This window comes from Pelophylax lessonae (assembly GCF_965119305.1).
Source record: "Pelophylax lessonae genome assembly, chromosome: 3".
NCBI lineage: Eukaryota > Metazoa > Chordata > Amphibia > Anura > Ranidae > Pelophylax > Pelophylax lessonae.
The window spans coordinates 228,106,074-228,119,205 of record NC_138770.1 but is presented as its reverse complement, the minus strand read 5'-3'; the positions used below and the strand labels follow the sequence as shown (position 1 = coordinate 228,119,205).

The 13,132-nt window shown below is 39.9% G+C and overlaps 1 protein-coding gene across 2 annotated transcripts in view; it reads left to right on the top strand.

Moving 5' to 3' along the window:
* The window catches only part of PLS1 (plastin 1), a 200,169-nt gene that overhangs the window by 124,314 nt on the left and 62,723 nt on the right, over positions 1-13,132 (top strand). For both annotated transcript variants that reach the window (XM_082252256.1, XM_082252257.1), the window contains exon 3: positions 4,763-4,926. In XM_082252256.1, coding sequence (XP_082108382.1) covers positions 4,763-4,926 — 164 coding nt within the window. The remainder of the gene's footprint in view (positions 1-4,762; positions 4,927-13,132) is intronic.

Below are 13,132 nucleotides of genomic sequence, written 5' to 3'. Positions count from 1 at the left end.
ACGCTGACGACTTGCTATTCATTGTCACAAATCCAAGGATTACTCTCCCAAATATTCAAAAGGAGCTAAAAGATTATGGAAAGTTGTCAAACTTTAAAATAAATCCAATAAAATCAGAGATTCTGAATATAAGGTTAAATACTCAGGAAGAACAAAGTATAAAAACACACTTCCCATATACGTGGACAAAAGAAAAATTAAAATACTTAGGGATATATTTAACACCTCAAACTGAAAAATTATACCAAGCTAATTATATACCGTTACTGAACGAAATAAAAACAGAAATAAGAAAGAAATCAAATGGTCAAATCTCATGGATTGGAAGAAACAATGTTGTTAAGATGTTTATCTTGCCAAAAATCTTATATACCTTCTCTCTATTGCCAATAAACATCCCCGCAATTTTTTTTAGGGTAATTAGAACCTTACTGACAAAGTATATTTGGCAGTGGAAAAAACCCAGAGTACAGTACAAGACCCTGACAAGAAGCAAAGCACAGGGAGGATTAGCCACCCCAGACATAGAGAGGTACTATAAGGCGGTAATTATTTCACGAATGGTGGATTGGACAAAAATAGAAAGGAGAGAAAAAAGATGGGTAGAGATAGAATGTACACAAAATAATAATCAGTTACACAAAACAATTTGGATTCCACCAAAATATAGGGAAACACAGGGAGCACATGAATTGACAAAGGTAGTTTATAAAATATGGGATGGAATAAATAAACAACTGAAATGGGAATACAACTCACCAATGATAGCATTAAATGGCACTAAATACTTCCCACCCGGGGAGGAAGAACAGGGAGGAAATTGGATAGGGAACACTCAATTAAAAGATATTTTACACAAAGGGCACATAAAAACACTTCAGAAATTAAAACAAGAAAATAATAATATAAAAATAGATAATTGGAGATATCTCCAGCTGAAACATTTTGTCAGCTCATTACCACAGCCGATTAGGTCGGAAAAAAATCTTAACAATATCGAGAAACTGAGCTACTCTCCCATGCAAAGGCATGGAGTGTCTCAGATTTACAAAATGCTGACGGAATGGCACAGTATGGAAAAACCTCCATATATAGGAAAATGGGAGAAAGAAATAGGAACACATTTGCAAGGACAGGAGCTTGGGACTGTACTAGGGATGGCTGGATCCACAGCCATAGATGTTAGCACTACAGAATTAAATTATAAATGTCTATATAGGTGGTACATCACCCCAGAAGTGATAAATAAATACCAACCAGGCAAGACAGATAAATGCTGGCGGGATTGCGGCAACATAGGTACAATTTATCATTTATTTTGGGATTGTCCCAAAATAAGAGATTTTTGGCTAGAGGTAAGACAACTGATTGAAGATATCACCGAAATAAAAGTGCCGGACGATCCATGGGCATGCCTATTTCATAAAACAACAATACCCTTAAAAAAATATAAAATGACTCTGGTCCCAACCATGCTGAATACAGCAAAAGGAACCATACCAAAAAAGTGGAGAGAAAAGGAGAGCCCGAAAATAAAGGAATGGTGTAAAAAGATAAATAATAACTATAATATGGAATACCTATGTAATACACAAGAGGAGATTCCAAGAAATATGAAAAGAAAATGGGGGAAATGGAAAGAATTTAAAAAATCAACTAAATATATTGAATTAAACAATTAAGCATATCTACCACGGGGAGGCATTCTAGAGTGAAACGGCTGGCAAGAAGGGGAGGAATCCTGGGAGGAAGGGGGAGGGTGGGAAGGGAAAAATGTATGAAATTTAATGTATTTTTTTTTTTTTGTGTGCCTTTTTGATGCATAATTTAACTATGTAACTTGCGAATTTAAATCAAATTGGTGGAACTCTGTTATATTGAGATTTTATATGCAAATAAAAATAAAGTAAAAAAAAAAAAAAAAGTAGGCTGCTAAACACAAACAGTTAGCACAAGTACCTCCTAGAATGAGCAATGTCCTCTGGCAGCCTGCTCCACTCCTTTTAGATGTACCCTCCATCAAAGCAGCATAAATTCTCTAGGCCCAAGGCTCAGGTTCCTCTATTATGAGCTCTGAGGAAGGGGGGACACCCCAAAACGCGTAAGCATTTTTTTGGAGGTCCACATCCCACCACGGCCTGCACCATCAGAGGATGCTCAGTGGAGATTCTTAGTGGTCCTTTATTGCACATTTTTGCCCGTGTTTCACATTTGCCTTGTGAGTATAATGTGTATGTAATTCCATTTATAATAAATTGTTTTAAAGATAATGCGTTAGGCTGGTGCGCCCTCTGTCCGTTCCTTTTTTAGAGTCCTCTATTAGCATAGACCCTCTCCGGGCAGCAGGCCTGGGACACAAAAACTACCAACACTGCCTTCTCTCCTATCAACAGTTCAGGAGGCAAGGACCCTTCTCCAAGAACAACCCAAATGTTTATATCTTTTCCCAGTATGCACCACTGGTACATCTCCTAATGATTTGCCAGCACCGTTTTTGGTATCAAATTTTGATTTAGTTTTAGTCATAGTCTTTTGACTAAAATGCCGTTTTAGTTTTTGTTGTATTTTAGTCATCTGAAATTGTTTTAGTTGTATTTTTATCTACTAAAATCTCCAGTACTCAGCTGAACTTCTTTTTTCCTTGAAGTGCCACCTGTCTGTTAAAGTCCCAGCCCCCTGACTATCAGCAAGCTGTATTGGCTGAGAGACGCAGGCTCCCTCAGTCTGATGCTGCCTGGGAGTTCTGGAACAATGCCCTGCAAACCACATAAGAGGAACTCTTCCTATGGATTCAGGTCTGTCTGGATGTGATGTAGTGAGTGTTTCCCCTTCAAGCAAGGTAGCAGTGCTTAGCACTGTGTAAAATGCCAGCCTCCTCAGCCTCCCCAGACTAGTCCTCTGCCCTGTGCACTCCCTCATTCCCATTTACTTCCCCATCCCCACTTACAGCCTGGCAATAGAGTTTACAGGGTTTTTTGTTTATATTTTAAAATTGCACTTATGTTTGTCAAAAAAGCAATATTTTTGATTGTTTATTGAACTTGGTTTTATTCATAAATATCACAATGGCTAAATCTGTGTCTGTAGTGCATGTTCAAACCCTAATACCATAAATAATAAAATGTTATTAGATTTTTACTCCAGGAGTATATAATGAGTTTGGAAATTCTATAGAAATGCCTAAATAATGCATTATAATTTTACTAAAACCATATGATTTTTGTCGACTAAATTGTACTTGATAGTTTAGTCGATGAAATGAAAATTGGAATTGATTTACGTCCTAGTTTTAGCCAATTGACCAAAAGCGATTGTAACCCTAAAAACAAATAAAAAAATGATCCTGTTTCTTTAAAGCAAGGTAAAAACAGCATAGTACATCTGCAGCGTCATTCTATGCTGTAAAATACCTGGTTGATCCTGCCTGTTCCTGTGTTGTATTACTGTTACATGATAGTTTAAGTTTTTGGGGTTGTATTCGATCTGTGCAAAGGGAGATCACACAAATACTTATAAGTATAAATGTATTAAAAGTAATAACAGATACAGATAAAGAGAAAGACAATATGACAAGAATACTTAACTAAAGATGCTGTTTTGCCATGGAGTCTCCCCAGTTTTCATATGGCATGGTCAGATAATCAGACAGATGCAAGCCTAATGGCAGCTTTGTTATGAAACTAAAGTCTTACAAGTTTTGGCTGTGGTAATATAGAACTTGAATGTAAGGAAATAGCTGATCGTAAAGAGGAAAGTGGGCTCGGCTACATCCTAATCAGTTAACGATAACATTCCTTTAATATAAGGTAAAGCCGTGCTTATGTCCTTATTTGACCTCCTTAACCAAAATTTGGAGGCTTAGAATTCATTATTAGATATTGTGAGCCGGCAATATGTGCCAATAATAATAAGGAAATATAAAATTTTCCCATTATGGTGTCCCTCTAGGTGTGCTGACAACGGTAATCATGGCTGCTGATCCAAGATACCATGGTCAGTTTTTGTGCCTCTCTCATCCTGCTGTATGCTCAGAGTCTCTCCCTCTCCCCCCTCCCTTCTTGCCTGTCAGTTCCTAGTGTGTGAGCCGCCCATCCCCTCCTGCCACTATTCTGTGTGGCTGTAAATTCACTGAGCACAATTACTGGTATCCTCTCTGTTATATCAAGCTATACAGTACAGTGTGTGTTTTTTTTTAATTATGAAGCTAAACCGAACAAATGTAGAAATGATAACAAATCAGCGTAGCCTGATTAAGGCCTATCTGCAACACTAAACTTGACAATTCTGTTTAAGCAGGTTCAATACTTTTTATTATTATTATATATATTTTTTTTTACTGATGATTTTCCTGTAGGGAGATTTTTCTTCTCTATTTGTCCTGGTGACCACCGTCACTGAGACATAAAGTAAGGGAAAACCAAATATTTTAAAGACAAGGTTACTTGTCTTGTTATCAACTGTCATTTTGTAGAAATGTCCTCCTCACTTCCTGTTACATTTCAAGAAGTAAAGGGAAAGCTGATCAACAGGACACAGAGAAGAAAAACTCTCAGGAGTTTTAACTATTCCCTACCTTAACCAAAACTAAAAAAAAGTTTTGTCTATACATACATTTTAAAAAAATCGAATACATTTTATATACTTTTACTGAAATTGAGATGGGTGAGTTGAAACATTCACCTGTTAACGAATATTTACAGGGACTACTAGAACAAAATGATTAATGTTCCATGATTAAATAAAACTTGTCTTTTTACTGCAGATACTGACAACAGTGGATATGTTAATGACTATGAGCTTCAACAGTTGTTCAAAGAAGCCAACCTCCCACTGCCAGGTTACCGGGTGAGGGAGATTATAGAGAAGATATTCACGGCGGCTGACCGCAACAAGGATGGGAAAATTGACTTTGAGGAGTTTGTAGCTGTGAGTATCCTTTGTACATTTCAGTTGTACACAGTTACACATGTAAAAAAACACAATACAAAATTAGTAAAAATAACCAAATGTGTTGCATAATTCTATTATTACAATTTAGTAGGCTTGCTAATATACAGTTTGTCCTCCTACAGGAATTTGCTGGTAGGTGCCACTGTGAAAGTTCTCATTCATCCAGGTCACGATAAAGATAGTAGCAGTTAACCAAATTCAACTACTACTAGCTATACCTTGTCCTGAAGAAATTAGATCCTTCACATATTGACAACTACAGTATATTGGAGTGTGAAATCTCAACGCATTGTGCAGTTTCTGCTGCTTCAGGAGAAATCTTGAACTGGTATCAAAACCCAGACATACTTAGCAGCAAACTGCAGAGAAGCCCAGAGACAAAAAAGTCACCTGCCAGTAGATATGGGCAGCCCCCAGGGAGTGGTACACAAAACCTGGAAGGGAAATCTGCAGCCAGAATCAGAATCCAATAGAAAATAGCAAGGTGAGAGAAAATGAAGGATGGGTATTTTTGACCAGAGCCGCATTTCTCTCACCCTGCTGTTTTCTATTGGATTCTGGTCCTGACTGCGGAGTTTCTCTCCAGCTTTTGTGTCCCGCCCCCTGGGGGCTTTCCATATTTACTGGTGAATGCCTTTCTCATTTCTGGGATATCCTCCTTCTGGGCTCCTCCTCGGTTTGCCGCTAAGGATGTTTGGGGTTTTGATAACAGCTCATGATATATCCTAATGAAGCAAAACTGCAAAGCGCGTTAATATTTTACAGATGTAAAAATGTTATTGTATCAGTGTTATTATTTTTCACTAATGTCATCTTTAATACGAGTATTTTATGGTCGGCTATAATGGACTAACAACTATTAATGTCTGGTATAACTCTCCTTTTTACCTTTAACCTTCTACTAGGAATGGCTTTTATTGTCATGAATTTAATAAAATGTAAAGTCTTTTAACCTACAAATCTTGTTTGTTTACTTCTGAGATTATTTAACATGTTACTTCTGAGATGGTTTGGCACCATTAACCACTTGCCAACCAGCCACAGTAGACATACCTGTACGTCGTTTCATACAATAGCCAGTGGGGGCGGCACGCGCGCGTGCTGATTGCCCACAAGGGGAGCCAATCAGCGGGTCCATCCAGTGGATGCAATGTCCACTAGCCACCTGTGATCACTCCCTAGGGAGGTAGAATGGCCGTTTGGTGATGTAAACCCATTTGTCAGGGATGAACACAGTGATCTTGTGTTCCTGATAAGCGGGAAAACGGATCTCTATGTTCACCCAGTTAGTCCATCCCCCCACACAGTTAGAACGCATCCCCTAGGGACACACTTAACCCTTTGATTGCCCCTGGTGTTGACCTCTTCCCTGCCAGTGTCATTAGTACAGTAACAGTGCATATTTTTAGCACTGATTACTGTAATAATGTCACTGGTCCCCAAAAAAGTGTCAAAAGTGTCAGTTGTCAGTCACTGATCGCCGCCATTACTAGTAAAAATACTAAATACATAAAAATGCCATAAAGAAAATCCCATTGTTTGTAGACGCAATAACTTTTGCGCAAACCAATCAATATACACTTATTGGTATTTTTTTTTTACCGAAAATATGTAACAGAATATATATTGGCCTAAATTGATGAAGAGTTTTTTTTATTGGATATGTTTTATAGCAGAAAATTGTCGATCTTTTTTTGTTTCTAGCGCAAAAAATAAAACCCCAGACGTGATCAAATACCACCAAAAGAAAGCTCTATTTGTGGGGAAAATAAAAAAGGACATTTTTATTTGGGTAGAGTGTCGCATGACCGCACAATTGTCAGTTAAAGTAGCGCAGTGCCGTACTGCAAAAATGGCCTGGTCATTAAGTGGATAAAACCTTCGGTTTCAGAAGTGGTTAAAGACCCATATTTTGCCTTATTAAAGTTGAGTTTACTACTGCTTTAAAGAACTGGTAACATACTTTTACTGTATGAGATCATGTTGAATAGTACTAGCTGAACATTTAAAATAGATTTTTTTATCTGTTACATAAACTACATCACAGGTATTCTTTCTGTCTAAAGGCCATACACACTATACGATTTTCTGAAGACTTTTTCCTTCAGATTTACCTTTTCTATGTAGTGCAAGGGCCTGCCAGATTGCATACAAATTGAAAGTGTTTAGGTTTGACCTCATATTATATGGTTTTGGTAATTCTAAAGGAAAAAGTCTTCAGAAAATCTTATAGTGTGTATGGCCCATTAGGAAACATTCAAACCAATCAAGCAAAAGTTGTTCTGTCTTGAGTATAAAAGCTAAACCCTGCTCATTGATATTAATCGGAATTCACATGTAAAACTACTGTATATATGCCTGAGTGTCTATTTAAAGTGTCTTTCCATCTTTTAGGAACAGAAAATATTTAAAATTGCTATTAAACTATAAATAAGTTCCCAAATGCACATATTTACGGTATCTCTTCTAAAAAAAAATTCTGTTATGCTTTGTGCCGCATTTTTCATTATCAGTAAAAGTTTTGCAGTTATTAGAATGAAAATTGTGTTAAAACAAAACACTGTGGGGAAAGTCTTCTTCACTGCAAGACAGATTAGTTACCAGGGGGCAATAGATATGTGGATGGTTTGCTACTCTGATTAACAAGCCGTGCACTGCCTTCTTTATTTGTAACTGACCATCTTGTATTGGACACATTTAAGAGATATAATATTCCTCTCTTTTTCCCAGCCCCCATCACATAGATCTTACTCATCTATCCTGCAGCCTTTATTACACAGATCTCTTCCTTTCTTCTCTAGTTATCATCACAAAGATATTCCTCTTATCTCCTTTGGCCCACATTACACAAATGTTCCCTTTCCCTCACTCAGATCTCTTCACAAAGACCTCCTGTTTCTCTTCTTCTTCAGTCCCCATCATACTAAACTCCCTTTTTCTCTGCTCTGTTTGGGCCCAGATCTGTGATCTCTGCAGTGTCTGAGTGTGGCTATTCTTGTTGTGCCAACGGGGATGCCAGGGCAGCTCCCTGACTGATTCTTTGGACTACCTTACCTTGTGTCTTGTTTCGCTTGAACCTTAAACTCTTTGCTCCTTCCATGATCATTCTGATTTAACTCATGTCTCTGCACTTCCTGTTTGCTAGATTGTTGTACTCTCTCCAGCCAATATCTTGCTCCTTGCATACCTTCTGCTATCCTTAACTTTCCTACCACTCACTTTTGACCCTTAGCTTACTCATCAACTATGCTTCTCTCTGACTCCATCCAGCTACTGCATGTTACTGAACTTTGACTAGTTTATTGACTATGCTTTTGCTTGTTCCTTACCTGCTATATCTACTACCATACCCTGGCTTGCTCACCTCCAGTTGGGGCAATCCTGAGGACTGCAACCTGGTACTACTCACACAGAAAAACCCATCTCCAACATCAGGAGCTCTGGTAAATACCAATTAGTGCCTAGACCCCACACCTCAGGTGAGTCCACGTCATCCACTAGGGGGCTCTGCTTGTACGATTCCAGCTGACTTTCTGTGAACCTCTCTACTGCTACAGTCACTGGTCTCTGAGCTTGACCCCAGACCATGACACCAGCCCTCATCACATGGATCTTTCTGCTTCCTTCTTCCAGCCCCATCACACACTGTATATCTTTGCCTAATTTTTTCCCAGCCCCCATCACAGAGATCTTCCTTTTTTGTTTCACACTATACAGATAGTTCCCCTATTTCCTTTGGCACCATCTTCCTCAACCCTCACCCCCCAAAAATTGGTTTCCCCTATCTTCTCTTGCTTCCATTAAACAGATTTTTCCATTTGCTCCTTTATACTTCATCATAGAGATTTTCTCCTTCTCCCCTCTAACCAACCACACACTTATATTCCTTTTATCTTCTCTTGCTTATATCACACACATATTCTCCTTCTCTCCTTCAGCAACTATCTCACAGATCTTCCCCCTACTCTCACCTGGCCCTCATCACACACATATTTCTATTGATACCTCTGACCTACATTACACAAATCTTTCCCTTCTTTCCTCTGGCTATATTAATCTCTCCTTGTTTCATCCAACCCTAATGCCATACTGTAGATGATTCTTTTATCTCCTATAGAACCAGTTACAACGACTTCTCCTTATTTGCTTTGGCCCCATTTCATAGTTTTTCCCCACTCTCCTCCAATTCCCTTATGCTCCAATCCTACTGCTGTCTCCTTCAGCCCTCATTTGATGTTCCCTGTTTCCATTATGGCCCTTACAACACCAGCATTTCCACATTAGATGTTCCCTGTTTCCCTTATGGCCCTTACAACACCAGCATTTCCACATTAGATGTTCCCTGTTTCCCTTATGGCCCTTACAACACCAGCATTTCCACATTAGATGTTCCCTGTTTCCCTTATGGCCCTTACAACACCAGCATTTCCACATTAGATGTGCCCTGTTTCCCTTATGGCCCATACAACACCAGCATTTCCCTTCTCAACTGTCGCCTCACACACTGAGTGTCATCCTTTGTTTTCCATCGCCAATTGTCAATGGCTTTTGTCCACTTTGCCCGCTGTCACCTAGAAACCCTGTTTCTCTGGCCTTAATACCTTACCACCCCTCTCTGCAACAGCCCCCTGAAAAGTACCAGACTGTATTATGTCAAGTCAAAACAAAAGCATTTATTGGTTTGTGCAATGTACACCCTTAATGCTGGAATCATGAGTATATAAAAATATGTGTGACTGATCATTTTTGTCTGTTGACTGATGATTGTATTATTATTTTTAATCAACATTAACAAGACTCTGCCAGTTTTACTTCTGGCATACTTGTATACACAAAAGTGGGTGCAGTCACCCATCAACTATCTTCCAAATAAATACTGCATTGGCACCCTTGCCAAGGACACCATGCCTATTACATCTCACCATTATCTCTCATGTGTTTAGTTTCAGTTTGCTGTTTATATATAACTTGGATGAGCTAACACAACATGTAGAGTTTGTAAAATTGTGCTCACAAAATTATTTTGTGGTTTGATTGTGCCAGAACAAGTTGTACCAAATAATACAGCTACGTATAATTTAAAGACTGCATTACAGCATTTTACTATGTTTTACTAATCCACTGATGAGTTTTCAAAGTCAAGTAATGTGTGGTTGTTTGTTGTTGCTTTGCTGACTTATTATTAGTCAGGCATGTCCAGGCATTATATCCTCCTCTCCCTTCTTACAAAACACTTGCAAGCACTACTTTTAAGAATTCACTTAAAAATGGCAAAATCTAGTGGTGTCATGGAGTTTTGTAGATCCACTGTCGCACTGGGGCAACAACTAACTAACATGCATGACAAAAGCTAAAATCTTCAGACAGATGGTAAGAGAAAATACCAAACCTAGGTCAGTTAGCTGATGGTCAGATCAGGCATAGACAAACAGAGTCCAGGTTCCAGACTGGTAAAATGATGAGTGATGGGAAAAAGCAATAACAGGCTGATGATTAAGAAAAGCGCAGACAAATACTGTCCAAACAGTTCACAGGTATAATCCAATGCATGAACAGTCAGACAGAAGTCAGAGACAAACAGATCACACTAACATCTGGATCAGGCACAGGCTTCATGTTTAGTAGTTTACAAGGCTGCATGTTCAGCAGTCTATTTATGCACTTCTCTGATTAGATCAGGTGTGCGTTGCAGAGTCCTGAGCTACAGTTCTGATTAATGATAAGCAGTTTGACAAAGGTTAAAGGCTGATCATTAGAAATAGTTGGAAATTGTCAGGTTTGCATTACTTCAGGGCAGGGAGCACTTATAGTAAGATCATCCTCGCCCTCCTGGTCTTTTTCCTGGTTATTGGACAAACCTCCTCCGAATGAAACAGAATCAGTCTCTGATAATGATATAGACACAGTCTCTGAAACCTTGTCCAAGGGGACATCTGAATCTGTCTCTAAGGAAAACTTCTCTTCAGGGATCAAACCCAAGCTAACTTTAATGGCAATGATCCTTTAGTGTTGACCTCTGTTCCCTCCATTACAACAAGCTTATCAGCCTCAGATGCTCTCTGTTCAAGAACAGTGTGACACTCACTCTTCCCTGCAGCAGGCATATGGCATATCAGGCCTCTACTGCAACCTTAAGAAGTCTGTGAGGGACTTGACTTGCTGATGATATATGGTGATAGGGGTGTTCTCCGCAACAGTAGTTGAGGTGGCCTTGATGGTCAGAGCGGGAACAGTATGGCCCAGTCCACACTTAATGCCCAAGGAAGTGGTGTCACCTCCAAGACAGAAGTTGCAAGTTCTGAAAACTTGTGGCAAGCAAGCTTGATGGTTTCATACCCACCCATGGTTTATAGCTCCAAACTGTTTTGGGGTTGTAGTCAAATTCAGTTGTTGGTAATCATCTCTCTGTGGACAGCTGGACTGATGGATTTTCCTGGGGCTGAGGCTTTCCACTCAGTAGGCACTATAGAGAGAATGGGATATAAGGTGAATCCTGGCATCATCTTTCTCTCTTCTCTTATGCAAGTATATCCACAGTATTTTGCAACATGGCAAGCAATGCTTATTTACATGGCTTGCTGCTCTCATTTTGACAGCAGCACTCTATTGATTGGTCAGGCAGGGTATGGAAATAAGCTTCTCCAATGCATTGCACCTTCTGGAGTCCAGTTTTAACCACCTCTTCACTAGCAAGAGTGACTAAGCAAGACATTGCTCTCCCAACATAAAAATATAGGTTCTTCCCCCACAATGGACATAATGATGATGTTGTACAGTCTCTGAGGGTTCTAAAGGTGTTTAACACATTGCCCCAAGGCTGAAAATATCTCTGTGAAATTACAATCCAACGCTAGGGGCAACAGCAACAAAAGTCACATCAAGCCCCAGATTGGGTGCCAAAAATGTAGCACCTTCTGACTCACAAAGACATGAGAGTAACCTTAGAGGCAGGGCGGGTTAGTATTTGACTTCAGGGTCAGATCCTTGGCAGTAGGGGGGTGATGTGTATACATATATGCATTCGCTTTTCAGAGCAAACATGGAGTTTATTAGTTCTTTTTCAAACTCCCAGCAAAGAGGGTTAGGGCACAGGACACCCATGGACATGGCAGACCTAAAATAAAGAGACAAAAAATACTTACGGCAGTCACAGGCAGAGGACCGTTAGTCAGATCCTAGCTACAAAGTACTTGGTGGTCCAGATACTGACTCTTTGGGAAGAGGTCACCACACTGCAGTTGAAGACCAAGTTTTTAACCAGCTTTTCTGGTACCTCACTTAGGTTAAAGTTACTCCTAGGTGCTTTAATTCCCTTACACAGCATTCTAGACCCCCGGGATAAGGCCTCTGTTCAGTCACATGGTCACCCAGTTTAAGCAGCCAGACGATTCCTGTGTTACTGTGTGGTCACTTGGAGGTCAAAGTCCAGGCTGTACACAGAACTTTGGCATGTACCCAACATATCAATAAATCCTTTTCCAGTCAAATGGCAGAGCCTTTACTGGAAACTGAGTTCTGCACCGAGTGTGAAGCTTAATGCAAAGAGGGGGCAGAGCTTAATTTTGATTTGGACAGAAGATAAAACAATTTGTACAGTCTGAGCCTGAAATCCAGCGGGTCCCCCAGAGACAAAAGGATAAATTAGAAAAGATTATTGCATGCTCCGCAAGGTATGTACACTTCAGCTGTACTATAGCAGAAGTACATTAGATGCTTTTAGAACATTACATGTTCATTTTAGTATAGGTTGTGCAGCACCCTCCTAGATAGGTGCTAGGAAAAAACATTATTATGCTCCATCTGCTTATTAAGGGAGCCTGATATGTTGGTCATGCCTGTTGCATGTGTCCAGGCGTGAGTCACTTGGTCTGAGGGAGTGTCCCCACTGTGTCCAATAGGGGAGCCTGTTGGACAGTGGAGGAAACCCAGCCAGTGTCACACAGGCTTTTGTGGCAATTCCAGTGGGAGGGCACAACCACAGTGCATCCTGGGATTGACCATAAAAGCCAAGGGCACATGTGACAGGGTGTCTTGGTGGGAAGCAGAGTCCCAGGAGGAGGGTGATGGCTGTCTCTCCTCCTGCTGTCTGAGGAAGGTGGTCACAGGCAGTCGGCCTAGTGAGCCAGGTGTGGAGCTGAGCCTGAAGGATCCTGTAGAGCTGTAGTGTCCGTGAGTACCAGTG